This window comes from Psammomys obesus, unplaced genomic scaffold, assembly GCF_907164565.1.
Source record: "Psammomys obesus unplaced genomic scaffold, mPsaObe1.curated_primary_1811, whole genome shotgun sequence".
NCBI classification, from domain to species: domain Eukaryota; kingdom Metazoa; phylum Chordata; class Mammalia; order Rodentia; family Muridae; genus Psammomys; species Psammomys obesus.
In genome coordinates, this window is record NW_026596176.1 from 293,292 (window position 1) to 315,915 (window position 22,624).

At 51.8% G+C, this 22,624-nt stretch overlaps 4 protein-coding genes across 4 annotated transcripts in view; 3 read left to right on the forward strand and 1 right to left on the reverse strand.

Annotated features, from left to right (window-relative positions):
- Positions 1–1,726: 1,726 nt before the first annotated feature.
- On the forward strand, positions 1,727–6,192 carry Tmem238 (transmembrane protein 238). The gene is made up of 2 exons (XM_055595636.1): positions 1,727–2,467; positions 6,089–6,192. Exon 1 carries the CDS (start codon positions 1,930–1,932, stop codon positions 2,458–2,460), a length of 531 nt encoding a protein of 176 aa, XP_055451611.1. The 5' UTR covers positions 1,727–1,929; the 3' UTR covers positions 2,461–2,467; positions 6,089–6,192.
- Positions 6,193–7,074: 882 nt separating this feature from the next.
- Positions 7,075–8,595, reverse strand: Tmem190 (transmembrane protein 190). The gene is made up of 5 exons (XM_055595556.1): positions 8,538–8,595; positions 8,411–8,446; positions 7,559–7,684; positions 7,386–7,470; positions 7,075–7,300 (listed from the first exon to the last, which is right to left on the reverse strand). The coding sequence occupies exons 1-5, from the start codon at positions 8,593–8,595 to the stop codon at positions 7,075–7,077; spliced, it is 531 nt and encodes a 176-aa protein (XP_055451531.1).
- Positions 8,596–13,360: 4,765 nt separating this feature from the next.
- Positions 13,361–18,544, forward strand: Il11 (interleukin 11). The gene is made up of 5 exons (XM_055595663.1): positions 13,361–13,506; positions 15,046–15,218; positions 15,323–15,409; positions 15,498–15,659; positions 17,361–18,544. The coding sequence occupies exons 1-5, from the start codon at positions 13,500–13,502 to the stop codon at positions 17,529–17,531; spliced, it is 600 nt and encodes a 199-aa protein (XP_055451638.1). The 5' UTR covers positions 13,361–13,499; the 3' UTR covers positions 17,532–18,544.
- Positions 18,545–20,284: 1,740 nt separating this feature from the next.
- Garin5b (golgi associated RAB2 interactor family member 5B) overlaps positions 20,285–22,624 on the forward strand; it is a 6,168-nt gene continuing 3,828 nt past the window's right edge. The window contains 3 exon segments of the mRNA XM_055595615.1: positions 20,285–20,434; positions 20,655–20,809; positions 20,899–21,157. Coding sequence (XP_055451590.1) covers positions 20,285–20,434; positions 20,655–20,809; positions 20,899–21,157 — 564 coding nt within the window.

Genomic DNA, 22,624 nt, shown 5'->3' on the forward strand with positions numbered 1-22,624 from the left:
GCCAGTGGGTACTGGGCATTGAACCTGGGTCCTCTGGAAGAGCAGCCAGTACTCTTAACCACTGAGACACCTCTCCAGCCCAAATTTATTTACTTTTCATTATGATGTACAGGGGTTCTGTGTTCACCTGTGGAATAATAAACTGATCTCCTGGAACTAGAGTTACAGGCAGTTGTGAGGTGCCACAAGGGAGCTGGGAACCAAACCCAGGTCCTCTGCAAGAACAGCAAGTGCTCTTAACCACTGAGCCATCACTCCTGTCCTCAAGACTTGTTCTTTAAATGGATGCATGAACTATTTTAAGCTTTGCTATGGCATGGAGTCTTTGGATGGTTCCATTATTTTTTGTAATCACTCAACTATCTTCCCCCACTAACCAATGGACCATTTTCAGACTGCTCTAAAATTGCACGGCTCCATCTTCTCTCATTCCTGGTTCGGTCTATGCAGAATTACTCCATATCTGTCCTCTTCAATATCTGACTGTCCCGACTCACTTTGTAGACCAGGCTGGCCTCAAACTCATAGACATAAGCCTGCCTCTGCCTTCCAGAGTGCTATGATTACAGACAGGCATGTGCCACCACACCCAGCCACATTCTTTTTTTTTATTTTATTTTTATTTTTTACATTAATTACATTTTATTCACTTTGTATCCCTGTTGTAGCCCCCTTCCCCCTCATTCCTTCCCAATCCTATCCTCCCTCCCTCATCTCCTCCCATGCCCCTCTCTAAGTCCACTGATAGGGGAGGTCTTCCTCCCCTTCCATCTGGCTACAGTCTTTCTTAATAAAAGAAAGGGACAGTGTTTTCAAGATAGGGTTTCCCTGTCTAGTCCTGGCTGTCCTGGAACTCGCTCTGTAGACCAGCTTTATAAACTATTAGCATTTGTTAATTAGGCATAAAGTGGGTTGATATGACATTTTCATGTTATATAATGTATTTTGGTCATACAGTCCCTTATCCCACTGCAGTTAATCTGTGTGTCTCTGTGTGTATGTGTGTATGGCTACATCCTCCGTCATCCTGAGCTTTCTTCAACTCTGAAACCTTAACAGAGCCGTCTTGAAGTTTCCCATCGCAGGGGAGCATGAATTTGTCTATGGGCAGATGCGTGGAAGATCTGGGCTTTCCTGGAACAGCTGTTGGTTCCCTTTAAGCCTTCCACATGGGTTGCCCCAACCCTTTCCCATGCCACCTCCCATCTCCAGAGTGCCCTGGCCATACCCTCTAAATTCTCTTGAAGTCAAAGCCTTTTTCGGGGATCAGCTTCCACAGAAGAGAAAGATCTTTTTCTAGAAGCATCTATCAACCAAAAAAAACCATGGTGGGGTAAAGTTTAGTATTTTGGGTTTTGTTGTTTGTTTTGAGACAGTTTTCTCAGACAGCCCTGGCTGTCCTGGAACTAACTTTGTAGACCAGGCTGGCCTTGAACCCCCTGCCTCCTGAGTGCTGAGACCAAAAGCGTGCTTCACTCCAGTCCAGCTCTAGCTGTGCCCCAGAGAATGTTTTTGTTTTGTGCAGAGGACATGGAATCAAGGCCTCGCCCATGATAAGCAAACACTCTACCAAATGAACATCCCCAGCCTGTCCAGTATTGTTTCTGATCCATTTGGGTAGGCCTCGAGAGGCGGGCACTAAATAGAAACAACATCAAGCTAACTATTATGCCATCCTCAAGTTTGGCCATAGTCACCTGGCTCTCCTTAATGGAGAGGGTCATGCGCTACTGCTCCCTTCCAGATCTCTAGAGCCTCACAGAGCCTCACAGAGCCTCACGCGGGCACCAGATCTAGGCTGTGAGCTCCAGTCCAGCTCAGGTGACCATGCAAGAACTGGGCACACCTGGCGCTGCGCCCTAACCCCGCCCCGGGCAGCCGCACCCCGGACGCTCTCGGGGAGCAGGCGGCGGCGGGCCACCGAGGGCCATGGCGGCGGCGGCACCGGTGTGCGGCTCGCAGGCGTCCTCGGCCGGCGCCGCGCCCGCGCCCGCGCCCGCTCCTGCTCCATCGGCCGGCCTGGGCCGCTGCCGCATGGCGCTGCTGCTGGCGGTAGCCTTGGACGTGGCGGGCATGGCGGCGCTGCTGACCGGCGTGTTCGCGCAGCTGCAGGTGCGCGGCCGCGACTTCGGGGACCTGCTCATCTATTCGGGGGCGCTGCTGGTCTTCTTGAGTTTGCTGGGCTGGATCCTCTGGTACACCGGCAACATCGAGATCTCGCGCCAGGAGCTCGAGCGCGACTATGGCCTGCGGCCCTCGGCGATCGCCCGCCTCGCACGCAAGCTGTCCCGCCGCTGGTCGGCGCCCGCCACCGCCAGTCCCCGGGGGACACCGGGTCTCCGCGCTGCGCACAGAGCGGCCCGCGCGCCCCAGCCGGCCGCCTCCGGCTCCCGCCGCGTGCGTCTGCAGCTCGCCACGCTTGAGGCGGGGCCCGGAACGGCGGGCGCGGGCAGCGAGTGAGCCTCAGGTGAGGACACCTGGGAAGAGTGAGAGATGGTGGGGAGACAGGCACGTCGCGGAAAGGGGAGACCGGGGTGGAGTGAGTCAGAGATAGCAGAAACACTGAAAGATGGGTGGGACAAGGCTAGGCGTCCCGGCACACCCTCCTTCCTTTGCTCCACGTGCAACGGGCCTCATCGCATCCTCTCTCTGTACCCAGTTCTCTGAGATCATTACTGTTACTGTACAAGAAACCCCGAAAGTAGGTGCCACTCTTGCCCGGGCGACCCAATGTGAAATCGGAAGAGCTCCATTTGTACACACCGGTAGTCCTAATAAGTCAGAGGCGAAGAACCAGTGGGCACAGAGGGAGGGAAACCACCCTTGTTTTTTTTTTTCCCCTTTCTCTGTTGTTTGAGACAAGGTCTCACTGTGTAGCTCGGGCTGGCTTGAAACTTGGGACACACACCAGGCTGTTGTTGAACTCACAGAGATCTGCCAGACTGCCTCCTGAGTGCTGGGATTAAAGGCATGTGCCACCATACCTGTCCCTTTGTGTGTGTGTGTGTGTGTGTGTGTGTGTGTGTGTGTGAGAGAGAGAGAGAGAGAGAGAGAGAGAGAGAGAGAGAGAATGCCGTGTGTGTCAGCTGTTGGCAGAGGCTGTAGGAAGAAGGGTGTCAGATTCCCAGTAGCTGGAGTTACAGCAGTTTTTTGAACCCTTGCATGGGTGTTGGGAACTGAACTTGGGCCCTCCGAAAGAGCAGAAAAAGTACTCTTAACTATGCATCTCTCTAAGCCCCCAAATTTTATTTTTTAATTACATTTACTTGTGTATATGTGGGTGTGGGTGTGTGTGGACTTTTGTGGCATCTATTCTCTTTCTACCATGTGGGCCCCAGGCTGGAACTCAGGTCATCAGGCTTGGTGGCGAGCACCTTTGACTGAATGAGCCATCTTGCTTTACCTCTGTATTCTCCTTCTTAAACGCACTTCTCTTTTCTGCCACTACTCAAAGACCTGCTAGGGTTCTCTGTTGCCCTCTCATTAAACCCAGGCCACTTGCTGATTTGTGGAACCTCTGCTTTTTAGTAACCCTTTCTTCCACAATTTATGTGCATTTTTCTCTCTCAGACCATAGACAGACAGACATTCTCCATAACCAGGAGATAGTTTGGGCAGGTAGGTCGATATATGAATAAATGGATGGGTTTGTGGATGGATGGGAATGATTGAATTCGTTTCCTAGGTGGCATTTTTGTAAAAGAATTAAATCCTAAAAACCTTATGTGTGTCTGTGTGTATGTGCACGCGCATGGGCATGCCTGCCAGTGAGTCCCATGGTGCATCTGTTAAGGTCAGAAGACAACTTTCCTGAATGGGTTCTGTCCTTCCACCAGGGAACATAGGTTGTCAGGATTACATGGCAAGCGCTTTTACCCACTGAGCCAACTCACTGGCCTGAGACAGTCTTAAGTCTCTTCTGAGCACCCGTAGTAATACTAATTCTATTCTGTGCTTTGTGAGTACTAAGAACTGGAGTCTATGTTCTATGGTTCGAGTGAGGAAACTGATTTAAGAATGAACAACTGGGACAGTGTGTGGCTTAGTTGTAGAGAGCTTCTCTAGCATGCCTGAAGCCCTGGGTTCAATTCCCAGCACCACATAAAAGCAGACATTGTTGGGGCTGGAGAGATGGCTCAGTGGTTAAGAGCACTGTCTGCTCTGCCAAAGCACCCAGGTTCAATTCCCAGGACCTACATGGCAGCTCACAACTGTCTACAACTCAGTTGTAGACAGTTCCAGACAATCCTAGTTCCAGGGATTCTTAGTCTTCATACCAATGTACAGGAAATAAGATAAAATAAAAAAAAATATATTAGTAGACATTGTTAGGCCAGGTGTGGTAGTTCATGCCTTTAATCTGACCACTCAGGAGGCAGAGGCAGGAGGGTCTCTGTGAGTTCGAGGCCAGCCTGGTCTACAAAGAGAATTCCAGGACAGCCAGGGCTACACAAAGAAACCCTGCCTCAAAACGAAACAAAACAAAAAGTAGATATTGTTGGTTATCTAACCCCTATAATACCAGAACTCAGATGGATCACAGCAAGTTCAAAACCAGCCTAATGTATGTAGTGTGTTCCAGCCAGGGCCGCAAAGTGAGACTCTGTTTCAAAACAGCAAAACGGGCTGGAGAGATGGTTCAGAGGTGAGAGGACCAACTGCTCTTGCAGAGGACCTGAATTCCATTCCTAGAACCCATATGTCAGCTCACAAGTAAGTGTCTATAACTCCAAGAGATCCAATGCCCTCTTCTGGCATCTAAAGGCACCAGGCACACATGCGGTGCACAGATATACAAGGAGGCAAAACATTTATACACATAAAAGAAAAAATATTAAAAAGAAAACTACAGACAGTATTTAAAGACTGACAACTATTTATATGTGAAACATGAACAAATGCTGGATTACAACATTTGACATATGCCAAAATAACCATCTGTAGTGGAAATGGCTCTTGAAGATCCTTAATACTACTCCGAAGCATACATTTCAGTGGGCTTCAAAAAACTTGAACTTTGACACATAGGTACGCTATAGTAATGACAAATTACGTTGGGACCAAAATCCACACATGGGTAAATCTTTTTCTCCTCCTCCTTTCACCTAACATGGTCTCATTATATAACATAAGCTGGCCTGGAGTGTCTTATATATACTAGGCTAGACTTTAGTATGTGGTACTCTCCTGCGTTTTAAATGCTGGAGTTACAAGCATGTAACAAGCTAGGTTATGTCTGGCTTGGTTCTTTTTGGTTTGGTTTTCATTTTATTTCATTTTGCTTTTAATCACATTTATTGTGGGTGTGTGTGCTCTGGGGTGTGTATAGATGTCAGAGGGTAACCAGTGAGAGTGGGCTCTCCCCTCTCCCCATAAACTTGGGTTTTCAGGCTCTGTAAGCTGGCAACTTTACCTGTTGAGCTATCTCTCCAAGCCCATGGTTTGATTTTTTTTGAAACAGGATATCACACTCTGTAGCCCTGGCTGGGCTCAAACTATACATTCCAGACTGGCCTTGAAGATCCTCTTTGCCGGGGCTGGAGAGATGGCTCAGAGGTTAAGAGCACTGGCTGTTCTTCCAACGATCAAGAGTTCAATTCCCAGCAACCACTGGTGGCTCATGACCATCTCTAATGAGATCTGGTGCTCTCTTCTGGCTCACACGCAGGCAGAATAGTGTATAAATAATAAATAAATCTTTTTAAAAAAAATCCTCTTTTCCAGGTGTTGGGATACCCCCAGCTGTTTCTCCCTTTATCCTTGCCTGTTTTCTCCATCTCTGTTTATCTCCCTATCTTTGTGACTTCCCAGGTCTGTCTCTTTGCCTCTGTCTCTATGCCTTCTCTGTCACAAATGCACCTATTGTCAGTGGATTCTGGGGAGTTAGAAGCACATGAATTTGTGCCCACACACCCTAGGGGCTCTGCAGCAAGCAGAGGGAGGTCCAGGAGAGCTTGAGTGTGAGGAAGTCCAGTGAGCTTCCTCAGTGAGGAAGGGGCTCCCTGGCTTTTCATGGGACAGGATGAAATGAAAGGACAGAAGAGGAACAATCCTAAGTAGCCACTAACCCTACCTTTTCTTCCCACAGACACCCTCATCCTCAACTTGACGAGATGTGCCGCTGCCCTGTTCATCACTTAGCCCCAGGATACCCAACTGTCCCCTCACTTGGATAAATGTTTCAGTTTTGGAGCACTGCTTGCCTGTCTGGTTAAAGGCCCAAACTGGCAAAGGGGAGTGATGATGCAGGAAAATGCCAGGCCAAGCCACCTTTGTTCTTGGTGCCCTGGGGGTAGAGGATTCCAGCTCTTCACTGGCCTTTCACTAGGGGCACCTGGAAGGTAAAAAGAAGGATCGTGAGTGCAGACCCATCTACCCATCCTAGACTTCGCTAGGGTAGTTTGGATCTTCCAAGAAGAGCAGATACAGGGTCACACTGAGTTTGCAAGATGTTTACTGTGCGGGGAGGTCCTTACAGAGCGTGGCATGGATACAGGATGCCAGCAAGACTAGAAGGGAGAGCTAATTGGGCAGGTTGAATCTGTGTGAATACAACACGCTTCCAAAAAAAGGCTTGGCCACCAGGGATTCTGGGAGCTGAAGTCCTAGCTGGGCGATGGCCACACTCTTCTATACCTAGTCAGGCATTAGTGCTAAGGGGCAAGAGATATGTGAGAGCAGGGGCCCATCAGTCACCGACACTCCCTGAAGCAGCAGGACTTCCCCTGTGATGTGTGTCCAATATGTGTTCCTAATACCTCCCCCCATTTGAAGCTCACTTCATTGTGGCTCCCCACAAGCTCCCACGCCCAGAACTCCCGCCAGTTCCTTCCACAATTCAGACCCACATGACTTATCCCCAGACCCCACTCATAATAGACCCCTCTACACTGAGCTCACGGCTCCAAATCATAACAACCCAGTGCTCCCATTCAGTCCTTACCCCCGCTCTTCCTCCGAGTGTACATGCACATTGTGCAAGGCTCCCACAAAGCCACCTGCTCCCCCACGGATCTCAAAAAAGACACACGTTTATATGCCATATGTGTATTAAGGGGTCCTCCAGGGTTGCCCCTAATCATCATCGCCTCCCTCTGTTTCCTCCCCGGCTTCCGTAGCTTCTGCCTCAGTGCCTCCTCCTCCTGAGGCTTCTGCTCCCTCGGTCACAGTCCCGGCACCCCCAGATGACTTCTTGCTGCCTGATGGTCGGTCCTTAGACAGTAGGGAGACTGTTCCAGACAGGCTGTATTTCCCCTGTAGAAATTTTGGTAGGTGCAGCATGTCTCGGCGCTTGGCCCACCTGGTGGAGAGAGCATATATTCAGCCTGAACCACCTGCACCTTCTGTGGAAAACCATACCTGCTGACCTCCCACACCACACTCACCAGAAGAGGCAGATACCAGCAATCAGGAAGAGCAGGCTGCCACAGGTCCAGCCCAGTGTCCACATGTGCTTCCTGCGCATGTTTTCTAGAAAAAGGGCAGGAGGAAGGTCCAGGGATCCAGCAGTTGGGCCCCTCACCCTCTGAAACATCCAGTTTTGGGCCAGATCACTCACCATCTGGCCGCTGATGGTAGCACACACCATCCCGGTAGCAGCATCGTAAGCGCAGGCACAGGTTGGGGTTCTCAATTGCTGCCTGACCCCCACAGCTCTCTCGGTCCCACACATCTCCCTCACAACCTAAGGCCACCAAAGTAGGCTCTAAGTAACAGAACTGGCCCTGAAGGCTCCAGACATGAGTGCCTAGGCCAGATTGAGGGGCTTGGGTGCTGTGTATTGGGCACTATTCTTTATCGGACCCGAGTCCAGACCCAGGCCATCTCTCTCAGACACAGGGCCTTACACCGGGGCCCTCTTCCCTCAGGCCTAGGGGTTAGCTTCCACTCCTCCTCCCTCAAACCTGGACACCCAGACACCAGCCCTCTTCCTTCAGAGGGTCCATTCCACAGCCTATCTCCCTCATGGCCCCAGCTCATCCTCCTCAAACCTCAGACCCAAGGTTCTAGGCCCCAACCCTCCTTCAGACCCCTGGGATCAAAGCTCCAACCCTCCTCCTCTAAAGTCAAAGTTTCCAGGCTCTCCGTCTCCTCCCTCAGACCCAGAGGTTGAGTTTCCGCACCTTCTGCCTCAGGTCCAGGGGGTCCAGGCCTTAGCCCCGCCTCTCCATACCTAAGGTTGAGTCCCCTGACCTCTTTCTTCAGATCTGAGAGGCCTAGGCCTTAGCTCTTCCTCCAGACCCAGGGACCAATCTCCAGCTCTCCTCCCTCAGACCAAGAGTCCAAGCTTTAGCCCTCCTTGAGACCCAGAGGTTTAATTCCTAGCCCTCCTTCCTCAGACCCAGGGGTCCACCCCCAAGCCCTTCTCCCTCAGACTCTGCAGTCTTAATTTGGGATGGCTCTTGCTTACTCCATGGATAGAAAAATCCCTGGATTCCATTCGCATCTGTGGGAGAAAAGGGGTGATGTTGGGAGATTGTGTGTCAGCCAAGATGGCCCTGTCCACAGTCCCCTGGTGTCCTTATCAGTACCCTCACCTACTGAGCCTTGCATCAGCAGGAGGAGGCCCAAAGCTAAGATCCCACACCCCACCATGTTACCTCCCCAGACCTCTGGGGCCTCTATGGAGAGAAACCTTGAAGGACATCACCCTAGCAACAACTGGGCCCCGCCCCAAAAGCCTCAGCCCCAGAATTCTTAGTTCTGTTGCCAGGGAATCCCCTCAGCAAAAAGTTCACAAGGAGGGGTGCCCCGGCTCCAACATTTCTGTCTAGGAAGTAGCTCCTTACTTAGGAGAAGAGATGTGTGGGCATTGGGAGAGTTCAGATTTAGAGCCTTCTCAGCAAGGGAAGAGGGAAAGAGAAACCAAGACAAAGCCTGAGGCAGGAGATGTCTCTCCTTATCCATCTGGGACCTGACAGGGTATGGATCTGGGACTGGGGAGATCGTTGAGCTGCAGAATCCCTTTCTTTCCTAACCCAACATCCAAAGAGAAGCAGCCTCAAGAGACCCAGGTTTAGAAATCCTCATTTGGTAGGGTATCTGTCCTTTTACCAGGAAAGGGGGCCCTAGGGACACTGAGGACTCACTGAGCCCCATTGTTAGAGAAGGTTTCCTCAGCAACCAAATCAGGAAGAGGAAAGGACAGTGGGGCCTGGTGGGGTAGCCTAGGGAGTCTCATCTCAGGCTCCACCGGGCCTCTGCTTTAGGGAACACATAACAGGGTGGGACTGACCTTGCCTGGCCCTGCAGAGCCTGAGATGCAGTCACTGTTAATGGCTGTGATGGTGACTTCTGCCAAGAGTTTCAGATCCCCAAGGAGACTCAGTTTCCCCATCGGTAAATGAGGGAACACAAACTAGAGCACCTCAAGTTGTTTCCCTTTGTGTTTGCTCTACCCAAGATTGCTGAGGGACCAGACTTCCAGAAAGCATCAGCAGAGCCCATGTCACTATGGTTCCTAGTTCACCTGGGCCCAATATCTATCCACTTGAATATGAGACGGGAACTCTCAAGTTCCTAGAGAATTGGCCCTGCACTCATGGGATGCCTGGGGCATGGAGGGCTGGGAGATTGGATCCAGGGAGCGAAGTGGTCTGGAGAGGGGAATTCTTGAATCTGCAAACTGTGACCCTTGAGCCTAGAGAAGCAGGAGAGCTGGGTGTAAAAGAAGCAGGGCTGTAGTCTGGACCCCTGCTTCTAAGTAGGAGAGGAGGACTATGGCCTGGTCTTGATCTGAGGGAGGAGAGTTGGGAAAAGGACCCCTGGGTCTTGAGTCTGGAGAGCTGGGTCCTGGGCTCTTAAGGTTTGGGTATGAACCCTGAGTCTAAGTAGGGGAGGAGACTAGATTCTAGACTCTAGGATCTGAAGAAGGAGGGCTCCCTAGGTCTGATAGAAGAGTGTTGGGGTCTGGACCCCTGATTCTGAGGAAGCCTAGGGCTTGAACTTCAGATCTGAGAGAAAAGGGCTGAGGCCTGGATTGTCTGTTCTGTGGGAGGGAGGGGTCTGAGTTCAGACCCTGTTTCCCAAGAATTCTACAAGGCTGACGACTCCCTTTCATCCCTGGGTCCTCAGTAAACATCCAAGAGGGTGCTGAGTGGGCCCTGGGCTGACTCCGTCAGAGATGACACAGGTCTGAGGGGGCTCAGCAGGGGGTATGGGGGTGGGGGTCAGAGGGGTTGTGGGGCTGAGGCTGGGCAGCTGCTGACCGTTTCCTGTGTCAACACCATCTGGACCCACTTCCCAATTCCCTGGATTCCTCAGGGATCAAGGAGGGGGTGGGGGTGGGGCTGCCTGGCGCTGGACCGCGGCTTGGGATTGGGGGGGGCACCGTCAAAGCCCTCACCGCTAATGACAGGTTTGGGCTGCCTCTGTGGCTGACCTGCCTCATCACCCCCCGAGAGGCCAGACAGGACCCCCCAGGGACAGACAGACGGACACACACAGCCTGGGATGTGCTGACATCACACCCAGCCAGCAACAGCTCATCCAGGGGCCAGCACACCATCAAGGCCCCCTGGCTAGACCCCCACATCCTAGGGACACCTCCTCAGATGCCTCTAAACACTCGGAGATCTTGAGTAGTCAAGCTGGTCTCCCTACTAGCTTTTGCATCTGTCTTCTTATCACTGTGAGGTCCTGTTTATATTTGTTTATCTCTGCTGTCTTTCGTCATTTTAGGGGGATTCCCAAAGTCTCCCAACCCATCTGTCTCACTTCCATAGAGCTGGTCTTCCAACCCTCACCCAGGAAAGACCAAGGCAGGAGTTCCCAAAGTCCACTCTTAAGTCTTTTTGTGGTCACCCTGGGGAAGATGAGTCTTTTCCCCACAACCCCCAGGGTGAAGAGTGAGGCAGGACTATGAACTAGCAACCAGCCCATGACCCAGACTCAAAAACTTCCTCAAACACAAAGGTCCCCTAATTGTAGGACATCAAAATTTTCTTCTACTTACATAAAAATGAGGGTTTAGTACCCTGGGTCTGAGGGAGGAGAGTTGGGATCTTGAGCCCTTGTTCTGAAAGAAGAGAGATAGGATCTGTACTTTGGTTATGATGGAAGAGGGTTGGGTACCTGAGACCCGGGCCTGAGGGAAGAGGACTGAGGTCTGTAGCTGGGTTTGAGGAACAGAGGGAGAGAGGGAGGTGGGAAGATGGTATGAGTTCTTGAATCTCAGTGGGGAAGGGGCTGGCATTTGCAGTCCTGGTATTGGTCCAGGCCTGGCTAGAAGCCCAGTCCCCAATCCCCTCAGGCCAGTCCATTCCCCAGGCTGGTGGCCTGAGTCACCTTGGCTAGCCCCCACGGTGGAGGGGGGCTACGTCAGCTCTCCCCTCACTGACGCAGCCTTGGGCCCCCCACGCTGACTCAGCCGGAAACAGGCCCCTTGAGGGGCGGAGACCCAGTGGTCAGAAGCCCAGGTCCCAGCAGGAGCAGGGGCTGAGGAGGGCCCCTGGAAGGGGTGGTGTGACAGACCAAGAAAGGGAGAGAAAGAGCTCTTACCTGAGCCGATGAGGTCATGTCCCACCATGGGGGCCCTGTGACCTCACCTCCTAGGGGATCTGAGCAGTTCTTCTCCCCTAGTGGTGGAAGGTGGGGAGGGGAAACCTCTGGCTGCCAGTCAGTCCAGAGCCAGTACACACACACACACACACACACACACACACACACACACACACACACTCATCTCCAGGCAATGCATTAGTTCCAAAGGACAGGCATAGGTGGTCTACAAAGAGATTTTTTTTTGAAGTTCATGTCACTGTCCTTTATTCAAAGCTCTCCCATTTCCTTCCTGAGGAGGAGGCTTCTTGAGATGTATGTGAGTTGATTTTGATGTCCCCATCCCTTGAGGGGTTATGAATTCTGAGCCAGAGATAGTCATCCATTGAACGTGGTGTGTGGGCATTGCTGCTGTTCTGCACTGGTGTGTTAGGCTCTTACCTGGATAGGCTATTATGTCCTCTTCTCAGGATGTGGCTGTCTAGTTTCTAGTGCCCACCCACCCCCTTTTGCCATCTCTCCCAGTGGCTGCCTGTGTGTCTGTATAGCGGGTAAACCGTGACTATGAGAGCAGCAGTGGGTCTCTAGCAGTAGTTTGTGCATTAGGGGTAGGAAGGTGTGTGTGTGTGTATGGGAGTGTATGTATGTGTGGGTGCATATTTGTACCTGTGTGCAAGTGCAAAGAGATCAGAGGGTGACATTGGCTATTCTGCTCTATGCCCCTGAGAAAGGGGTCTCCTGGAGCTAGGCTGGAAGACAGCAAGCCTCTGCCCACAGTGCTGCAGTTACTCGTGCTCAGCTTTTATTTATATAGGTGCTGGGGATTTAACTCAGATCCTCATGTGTGCAGCAAGCACTCTTAGCCACTGGGCTATCTCCATAGCCCTATGACATAGTCTTCTTAGCCCCATTTACAGATAAAGGAGGAATACAGCCAGAGACCCCTGTGGAGAGCCGCCTTCTCTCTCTTTTGGTCCTCATCTTATCTAACCCCTGTCTCTCAAGTGACCCCATCTTTGGTCACTCTGCATTGTAATTCTTCTGCATCCTGTATCTTCTTTCCAATGTCCATGTCTTTTTTTTTTCCCCTCTCTGGTTCTTTTTTTAAAATGGTGTTTCAAGTAGCCCAGGCTGGCATCACTATATAGCTAAGGATGACTCTGATCTCCTGAATCTCCTGATTTCACTTCCCAAGCACTGAGAGTGCAGGTGTGTGCCACCACACCCAGCGCTGGGGAGAAAACCTGTGGCTTTGTGCCTGCTAGGCAAGCACTCTGCCAATGAGCCACACCCTCAGCTCCTCAGTTTCCCTGCCTGGCCCTGCATCTTAGAGACTGGGTATCCATATAGAGCCTACAGTCCCCATCTCTGTGTATCTGTCAGTCATCCTCTGTTCTAGAGGCTCCATCTCTGTCCCAGTGTTCTCATCCCTCTCTGTCATTCAGATTCTCCTCTTGCCTCCATCTTTCCAGGCCACTGCCTTGCCTCCCCATCTCTCAGGGCTAGTCCTGCTCCATGCAGACCCCCACCCATAGCCAGGCTCAGTGGAGCTCCTCAGCCTTGTGTGTCTCTCCCAGCCCGTGGAGGTGGAGGGAGGGGACGCCAATGACCTCACCGGCCCCTCTCAGACCACCCCCCCCTTCACTTTTCAACTTTTCCAATTTTTCCTTCCGTGCCCTCCTCCGAGCAAGGCGGTGTGAGCCCTGCTAGGCAGCCGGCTCGTCTGAATGGAAAAGGCAGGAGGGAGGGTGAGTCAGGATGTGTCAGGCCGCCCTCCCCTGCTGCCTGCCCCCCGCCCGCCCGCCCCGGCCCCCTATATAACCCCCCAGGCGTACACACTCCCTCACTGCCTGGCCCTTGCTGCTCACACTCACATACCTCCCCTCCCCAGGCCGAGGCCCAGCTGACCTCCTGGGCTCCCCCGGCAGCGGACAGGGAAGGGTTAAAGGCCCCCCCGACTCCCTGCCCCCTGCCCTGGGGAACCCCTGGCCTGTGGGGACATGAACTGTAAGTTGGTTCCAGTTCATGGGGTGAGGGGACAGGGAGGGGGGAAAGGATTGAGGGGGTTGGGAGGGTGGAAAGCAGAGCAGGGACACAGGACAGAACAGAGGAGTCCTGGGGAGGCAGACTGAGAAAGAACAGTCAGAAAAGTGGGAATTTGAGAGAAGAGATGGGCAGAGAGAGAGAGAGAGAGAGATTAAAAAGCAAGTAAAGGAGGCAAGGGACAGCCAGACAGTGACACAGGGAGAGATGCTGGGAGGTGTTCCTGAAGAGCCCGGGTATCCCAGGGAGTCGTGGGAAGCTAGGAACAGAGACAACCACGAACTCCAACAGCGAGGTTCAGGGAGCGAAACAGAGACAGAGAATCCCAGATGATGACAGCCAGCCCCAGAGAATGGGGACCAGGCAGGGGAGACAGGAAAGATGGGTGCGAACAGAGGGCTTAAAGAGCCAGACAGATGCGCACGAGCAAGGGGACCGGTGCACCAACAGACCGTCGAGGAGGGGCTGCGAAGGACTGGCCACAGTTAGAGGGGACCAGGGGGCGGGCTGGGGGTGTGATGCAGGAGTTTGGCGGCCCTGGGGGCTCTGATTGGCTGGCCGTCTCAGAGGTGGGCGGGGCAGCTGGGGGATGGGTAGCCGGCAAAGGAGCTGTCCCTAGCCCCTGTCTGAGCCCGCAGCGCTGCCTGTCTCCAGTGGCAGGCGTTCCTGAGCGGCTCTCAGGCCAGGTGCGCCCAGGGACCTTCCCAACCCAGCGGCCCAGCCTTCTGCAGCCACCTTTGTGGGCATATGGGAATGGGTCTGGGAGCCTCCCTGAGGAGGAGTCGGTGTGTTCGGGTGTCAGCTACATTCGCTGGTTCTTACCCCTGTTCCCAGGCCAGCTCGGGCTCCCGGGGCAGGGGAGGGGGGCAGGTTCTGGCCTGTGCCTCCCCCCTCATGCCCCGCCCCGGGGCCCAGATTCCGGCGTCCGGGGGCGGACGGGAGACGCCCGGCCCGTCTACCCGCCCCGGGCCGCGTCTGCTCCGACGGGCGGGGCAGCCAGAGCCAGGGAGGGAGAGGGAAGCCCGCCCGGGCTCGGGCTCGGGCTCGGGCTCTGCGACCTACCCTGGGGCGCCCCACCCTGAGACTCAAGACCTCCAGGTCCTCCTCCCTCAGAACCAGGCGTTCAGGCTCCAGCCCTCCTCCCTCAGACTCAGGAGTCTAAACCTCAGCACTCCTCCCTCAGGACCTGGAGTACGGGCTTCAGGCCTCCTCCTTGCAGACCTTAGAGTCAAGCCCTTAGCCCTCCTCCTTTAGACCCAGGATCCTGGGCCCCAGCCTTCCCTCCCTCAGATCCAGAGTCCAGGTTCCTTCCCTCCTCCTCCAGATCATGAAGTCCAGACCTCAGCCCTCCTCCTCCAAAACCAAAATTCTGGACCCCAGCCTACCCACTCAGACCCAGGTTCTAGTCTCTAGCCCTTCTTCCTCAGACTCAGAAATCCAGACCCCAGTCCTACTCCCTCAAACCCAGAGTTTGGCCTGATTTCTCCCTCCTCCTGTCCCCAGGTGTTTGTCGCCTGGTCTTGGTGGTGCTGAGCCTCTGGCCAGATAGAGCCGTTGCCCCTGGGCCACCATCTGGCTCCCCTCGAGTCTCTCCAGACCCTCGTGCAGATCTGGACAGTGCTGTCCTCCTGACCCGATCCCTTCTGGCAGACACTCGGCAACTAGCTGCACAGATGGTAGGAGACTGGAGGGACAGAGTGTAGAGGATGACAGTCACTTCTCTTGGGCACCCGAAGAGGGGGAGAGCTTGGGGTCTTTCTCACAGCTTCTTTCTCACCAGAGAGACAAATTCCCAGCTGATGGAGACCACAATCTGGACTCGCTCCCTACCTTGGCCATGAGCGCTGGGACACTGGGATCTTTGCAGGTGAGAGCTGGCTGGCAGGGAGTGTGGAAAGCCTGATGGCTGAGGGAGAGATGTGCTAACTATTCTGATTTCCGCTCTTGGTTCCCAGCTTCCAGGTGTGCTGACAAGGCTTCGGGTAGATTTGATGTCCTATCTCCGGCATGTACAATGGCTGCGCCGGGCAGGTGGTCCTTCCCTAAAGACTTTGGAGCCAGAGCTGGGTGCCCTGCAAGCCAGGCTGGATCGGCTACTGCGTCGTCTACAGCTCTTGGTATGCTCTGAATCCAAGACTGTTTCCCTCCATTCTGATCCCTTTGACTCCAAGGAATGGTGGCCTGAGATTCTGATTCTCCCCTTACCCCCAGACAGCCCTGGATGTCCTGGAACTTGTTCTGTAGATTAGGCTGGCCTCAAACTCAGATCCACCTGCCTCTGCCTCTGCCCTCTACCCTCTGCCCTCTGGCCTCTGGCATTTGCTTCTGCCTCTGCCTAACTGTGAGACCTTGAGGTCTCAAGACCTCAGAATCCTTCAGACCAACTCTTAACTGACTCCCAAGGCTGCAAGCCACCATAGTGTATGGTCTTGTGTCCCCCAAATCCCAGTCCCTGATACTATGAGACCCCAATCCTGACCACTTGTCTGAAAGTCTAGACCCTGAATCCCAAGATCCTGAGAACCAAGACCCCTAGCCTGAGTCCTCAGGATCTAATTTTCTTATTAGAATTAAAGATGCCAAAAACTATAAACCTCTAATACCTGAAGCCCTAGATCCCAGTCCCTGGCTCCTCACATCTCAAGGACCCAGCCCCTAAGATTCAGTATCCTGACTCAAGTTGCAGAACTACAATGCCAGAACTCAGGAACAGGGTTGGCAGTTGCTGTAGTCTCAGCAACTCAAGAGACCCAGCGGTAGGACACAGTTTAAGTCCTACTTAGTGAACCCAGGCTAGCTATGGCTACTTAGCAAAACCCTGTCTTGTAAAGCTAGGTATGGTAGCACCTGATTGTGCTCCCAGTATCTGGGAGGTGGTAACAGAAAAGTGAAGAGTTCAAGGCCAACCCAGTGGTGAATTTGAGGCCAATCTGGGTTATATGAGATCTTGTCTCAAAATAACCCCCCAGCCCTCCAGTCCTATGTCTCATTTCCAATATTGTGAGGTTAAAAAATTATCAAGATCCCAAATTTCAAAACCTCAGACCCAACCCAATACTCCAAAAGATTTCAGAATTTGGCCCCTGACTGTAAACACCCTAGGTCTCAAATTCTTGCTTCTAGCCCCACACCCTAGGTCCCTAGACACCAAGCTCTAAGAGACTAGTCCTGACCACTCTGGGCACACTGTTTTGCATTTTTTTAGGATAGTTTTCTTTTATTTTTAATAATTTATTTATTTATTATATATACAGTGTTATGCCTGCATGTACACCTGCAGGCCAGAAGAGAGCACCAGATCTCATTATAGATGGTTGTGAGCCACCATGTGGTTGCTGGGAATTGAACTCAGGACCTCTGGAAGAAGCAACCAGTGTTCTTAACCTCTGAGCCATCTCTCCAGCCCTCTGGGCTGCTTTCTGAGACAAGGTTTCTCACTGAACTTGAAGATCACCAATTCAGTTAAGACTGGATTCCAGCCGGGAGAATCTTCCTTCCTGTCCTTACTTCCCCCACATATTACTGTTCCCAGCTTTTTTACATGAGCCCTGGAGATCTGAACTCAGGTGCTCTTGATTCTGTGATTATTTTACTAATTATGCCTTCACCACAGCCACAAGGGGCCTTTGTGTTGTTGTTGTTTAATGAGACAGGGTTTCCAGTAGCCCAAACTGCCTTTCCTATGTAGTCTTGAAGGCCTGATCCTTTGGCCTCTCAAGTGCTGGGATTACAGACAAGAACCATGGCAACCAACCCAGCTTCAGTTTTCTGAACCCAAGACCTTTGCCTTTTGCTAACCTTGTTTCTGTCTTCAACAGATGTCTCGTTTGGCCTTGCCCCAGGCAACTCCAGAGCAACCCTTGGTCCCCCTGGGCCCTCCTGCCTCAGCCTGGGGAAGCATCCGGGCTGCTCACGCCATCTTAGGAGGGTTGCACCTGACCTTGGACTGGGCTGTGCGGGGCCTGCTGTTGTTAAAGACTCGGCTGTGACTCAAAGCCACCATCGAGGATATCGTCCTTTAAAGCCAGATCTTATTTATTTATTTATTTTGGTACTTGGAGGAGGGGACATGATGATCAGGGGCATGCCACACCCCAAACAACCCCCCCCCCACCCAGCTAGATGCAGTCCCTCCAGGAGACCTGGGTGAGGGGGGTCACCTGTGGCTTATTTATACTTATTTATTTAAAGAATTGGGGTGGGTGGGGCAGGTGGATCTGAGACCCTGAGAAACCAGGAACTGAGATCCTGGATTCTGGGGTCTCTATGAAGTCTACCCACAGTATCTTCCTACATTATTTATTAAACAATTAATTTTTTTATGTTAAGAGGAGGAGGTGGGGGGAAAAGGAAGCCTGGGGTTTTATACCAAAATGTGAGAAGTTTTTTGTTTTTTATTGGTGTGTGTGTGTGTGTGTGTGTGTCAGAGAAGGGGGGTTACTTAAATACATATTTCCTTAGAGGTGATTAGCAGGAGTATGCCAGAGGGATCTGAGTCTAACCTGGTACCTTAGCACTTCAAAAGTCCTCAACAGAAGGTTCCAGAACATCACCTTATATCCAATAGCACATGCATGGTACAGAGCTGCAAAGTACAAGGTTGTTTGTTTTAGATCATTCGTGCTGGCAAATGGGAAACAGCCTAATTGTCCTCTGGCAGGGATGGGGGTAGAGGTGGATGAAGAAAAAGCCACGTGATGGAATACTAACTTGCCAATTAGTAAAAAGGGAAGCTCCTGGCAAAAGACTGCTCTAGATGTTGAGCGGCCCTGGGACTCGGGAGCAGCAGATGGTAGAACCACTCTTACTATACAAAGTATGGTTTGTTTTTATTTTTTCAAAATGGAAACATCAAAATGTTGACAGTGGCTGTCTCAGGGTTGAAAACAAGAGCTGGCACGTGCGGGTGACTTTTATTGTTGTGCTTGTATTTTCCAGAGTTTTTACCCTGACTGTATTTTGCATGATACATTTAAAAACAATAATAAACACTATTTTTAGAATGACAGAATACCATCTTTTGTCTCACCCCACTGTACAGACTTTACACACACAACCTAGGCCTCAGAAGAAAACAAGAAAAAAGGTCACTTAAGCTCATGTTCTGGGCCATAGTGAACCTGGCTTTCTCTCTTTTCTTTCTCCTTCCTTTCTTCCTTTCTTCCTTTCTTCCTTCCTTTCTTTCTTTCTTTCTTTCTTTCTTTCTTTCTTTCCTTTTTTCTTTCTCTTTCTTCTTGTTTTAGCTTTAAAAAAAATTGTCCCAAAGCCAGGAGTAGTGGTGCATTGCTTTAATCAAGCAATTGGGAGACAGAAGAAGGCAGATCTATGTGAGTTCAAGGCCAGCCTGGTCTACAAAGTGAGTCCAGAACAGCTAGAGCTACACAGAGAAACCTTGTCTCAGAAATAAAGAAAAAGAAAAAAAAAAAAAAAAAGAAAGAAAGAAAAAAATTGTCCCAGGTCCAAAAGAGATGCCCTGTTTTACCAAAGAGGGAACCTGAGGCTCGAATGGAAAGAGTTATTTTTTTGTAGGGTTCTTTGTTTTGTTTTTGAGTCTTTACTATAGAGCTCTGGGCCTCATAGAAATTTGCTTGCTCTGCCTCCTGAGTGCTGGGATTAAATATGTGTGCACAGCCAGGCGTCATGGCACATACCTTTAATCCTAACACTTGAGAGGCAAAGGCAGGAGGATCTTTGTGAGTTCAAGGCCAGCCTGGTCTACAAAGCAAGTTCAGGATAGCCAAAGCTACACAGAGAAACCCTGTCTCAAAAAAAAAAAAAAAAAAAAAAAAAAAAAAAGTGTTCCACCATGCCAAGCCTATTGCTATTATGGTCCCACAGGTAGTTGGCCTTATATAATTATGGTACTGACATTGAACCCAGGGCCTTGTCCATGCCAGGCAAGCACTTTACCTATTAACGATATCCCCAAGCCCTTGGTTTGTTCTATCTGTCTGTCTGTCTGTCTATCTATCTATCTATCTATCTATCTACCTACCTATCTACCTATCTATCTAATTTTGAGATGGGTTATTGTTATATAGTCTAGGCTGATTTCAAACTTAAACTTTTTCTGCTTCTATATCCTCAGTGCTGGGATTACAGCTGTGGTCGCCATGCCCAGCTATGTTGGTCTTTTCTTTACAGTTCATTGTTGAGTTGACTCAAGAGTTGTGCACACCACACACACACATACACACATACACTGGAGCCTTTGGAAAACTGAGGCTCAGCATGGGCCTGGTTCTTGATGAGAGTCGGGAGGAGGGGCAATGGCAGAGCTAGGCCTATAATCCAAGTCTTTGGATTAATGGTCCCTGTATAGGCACTAACACAGACTCCAGGTGTGGTGGGGGTCTTGTGTCATCACAGTCTTGGTCCGGGAGAGGAAGTGTTCTGGTGGAGCTCTGAGTCACTTACCCCAGCGCTCAGGGTCCACACCACATTCTAGAAGGATGAGGCCCCTGGACAGTTCCCAGGAAGCGGCTCCTTGGTGTCTAGTGAGGTCACAAAGCCCCTAGCAAAAGTTCTTCCCACAGCCTAGAGCTGACTACCGCTCTGCAGGGCCATGGCCATACCAGAGTCTCTCAGCTCTGGGGACACTCCACTTTCTGTCACTGCTGAGCTCCTGGCATCCTTGAAGCCCAAGGGTCCAAGGCTGGTGGGCTGGGGTGGGGGTCAGGGCTCCACCTGGGCCCTGGATCCCTGAATCTATACACCCCTACCCGCCTTTCTGACAGCCACCATGAAACGGCTGTTGAACATTGGACGTGCTCAGCCTCCCGAGGACCCTCAGAAGTGGGTCCCCATTCTTGGAGAGCTACAGAAGACCCTCCAGAAGGGCGAATACCTGCCCCTTCGCCCGCTGCCCATGTTCGAGAGTAACTTTGTTCAGGTCCTGGCTCCCTGTGCCCCGGGGAAATGGGGGAGGAGGGCTGAGACACTCACAGAAAGAGGGAGGGACCCCCTGGGCAGAGTGGGTTGAGTAAGGATTTGGAATTTCAGCTTCAGTAGGTAGGAAGTGGGTTTGGAAAGAAAGGAGGCACTCAGGTGAGGGATGCTGGAGACACGCTGGAGAAAGAACTGGTCCCAGCCCTGCTCACTGGCTGCCCCAGGTGACCAATAATGGGGCTCCTGCGTTCGTGCACCACAGAACCAACAAGCTGACTATGGCTGTCGCGGCCTCCTTGCCTGGCCTAGTGATGCCTGACATTCTGTTACTTGCTCAGCCCCCCGAGGACAGGGACTGCAAAAATCTCAACCTCACCAGGTATGTTCCTCCAGCTCCACCGCAGCTCACTCCACTCTGTCCTTATCTATGGCACTAGCTACCGGGTCTCCCACTCCCCCCCCCTACAGGATGATCCCGCTAGACCTTGCCCACCTCTATGTCCACGATCTGCCCAGCTGGCGCCTGAAGCTGAGGCTGATCACTGGCCGCTACTATTACCTGGAACTGGATGCCCCTGACCATGAGCTGGCCTTTCTGTTTGACCGCTGGATTCGCCTCATCAGCCTGCTTCACCAGCCTACCTTATCCTGGGCACCCAGGACCATGGACACGCCCCCCCTGGACACACCCCTAGACGGAGCACCAGCCTCCACCTGGTGCCTTCAGGTGAGGATTCAGTGAGCTGGGCCTCTAAACCACTGTCCAGATTCTACAAAGGGAAGAGAACCCACAGCCCAGTGCCTTTGGGAGGAGGAGCTGGGTCCTAGAATGCTGGGTCTGAAGGGAGGTTCTGGCCTCACAGGACCAAGAAAGAAAAGCTGGGGATGAAGTTGCAGGCTGGGTAGCTAACAGAGATAGAAATCATGTGGCAGAGGAGACATCTCAGCTAGAAAAGAGATTATTGCGTAGGAAGTATGAGGCTCCGAGTTCAATTCTTCAGAAACCACATAAAAATGCTGCTTGCTGCTGGGTGTGGTGGCACACGACTGTAATCCCAGTACTCAGGAGGCAGAGGCAGGTGGATCTCTGAGCTCAAGGCCAGCCCAGTCTACAGAGTAAGTTCTAGGACAGCTGGCTACTCAGAGGAACACTGTCTAAAAACAAAACAAAACAAAACAAAATTCTGGGGATAGTGTATGATGACACAGGCTTTGTAACCACAGTGCTGGAGAGGCAGGCAGATGGATTCCTGGCCTGGCCTGACCTACTTGGTAGATTTCAGGCCAGTGAGAAAACCCTGTCTCAAAGGAAAGAAACACTCACAAAAAGATAGACAGTTTCTAAGGAATGGCACCTGCGGTTGTCCTCTGGCCCCACATGCGTATCCTTGCACACACATACAGATAGACACACAGACACCAGAAAAAGTGGCCAGGTGCCCAGGCACGTACTGTAATCTGCAACACTTGGAAGGTAAAGGCAGGAGGCTTGTTACAAATTTAAGGTTAGTCTGGCTTCTACCCTCCGTTCACTACCCTCGTCCCACATGAGTGTGAGCATGCACACTTGAGTGTGGGCATGCACACTTGAGTGTGGGCTCTCTCCTACCATGCAGATTCTGGGGTTCACACTCAGGTCACCAGGCTCAGCAAGTGCCTTTACTTGCTGAGCCATCTTGCCAGCCTTTGGCCCCATTTCCCATTCTTGGGAATGATTTTTATTTTGTATTTTATTTCTGGTTTGACATAGTGTTTCTCTGTGTAGCCTGGCTGTTCTGGAACTTGCTCTGTTGATCAGGCTGGCCTTGAACTGAGGGAGCCACCTGCCTTCGCCTCCCAAGTGCTAGGATTAAACCTGGCGGGTTTATATTTTTAATAAATTGTAATTTCTAACTCTTGATGGTGGGAAGGGGTTGTTGGCTCATGCTTGTAATTGTTTCACATGCTGGCTGTGGGGCACACTAATCCCAGGGCTAAGGAGAGACACTCCGCGGGCTTCACAGGCTGCCGTCGTCTCACCGGGGAGCTTCAGTCAGTGAGAGTGGCCCAGAGGAGCGGGTGGCCTGCCCTGGCATGACAGCACGGTCATGACAGCATGACCGCGCATGCACACACACGCACCTGCACACAAACACACACATACACTTGCGCACACACACATACACACATGCACCTGCACACACACATACACACA

Excerpts from the sequence above, each read along its gene's own strand:
- Tmem238 (XM_055595636.1), top strand. The coding sequence starts at position 1,930 with ATGGCGGCGGCGGCACCGGTGTGCGGCTCGCAGGCGTCCTCGGCCGGC.
- Tmem190 (XM_055595556.1), bottom strand. The coding sequence starts at position 8,595 with ATGGTGGGGTGTGGGATCTTAGCTTTGGGCCTCCTCCTGCTGATGCAA. Across the intron at positions 8,447-8,537 it reads GCTGATGCAAGGCTCAGTAG|ATGCGAATGGAATCCAGGGA; the intron begins GTGAGGGTACTG and ends TTTCTCCCACAG. Across the intron at positions 7,471-7,558 it reads CTACCATCAGCGGCCAGATG|AAAACATGCGCAGGAAGCAC; the intron begins GTGAGTGATCTG and ends CCCTTTTTCTAG.
- Il11 (XM_055595663.1), top strand. Across the intron at positions 15,219-15,322 it reads GGCAACTAGCTGCACAGATG|AGAGACAAATTCCCAGCTGA; the intron begins GTAGGAGACTGG and ends CTTTCTCACCAG. Across the intron at positions 15,660-17,360 it reads TGCGTCGTCTACAGCTCTTG|ATGTCTCGTTTGGCCTTGCC; the intron begins GTATGCTCTGAA and ends TGTCTTCAACAG.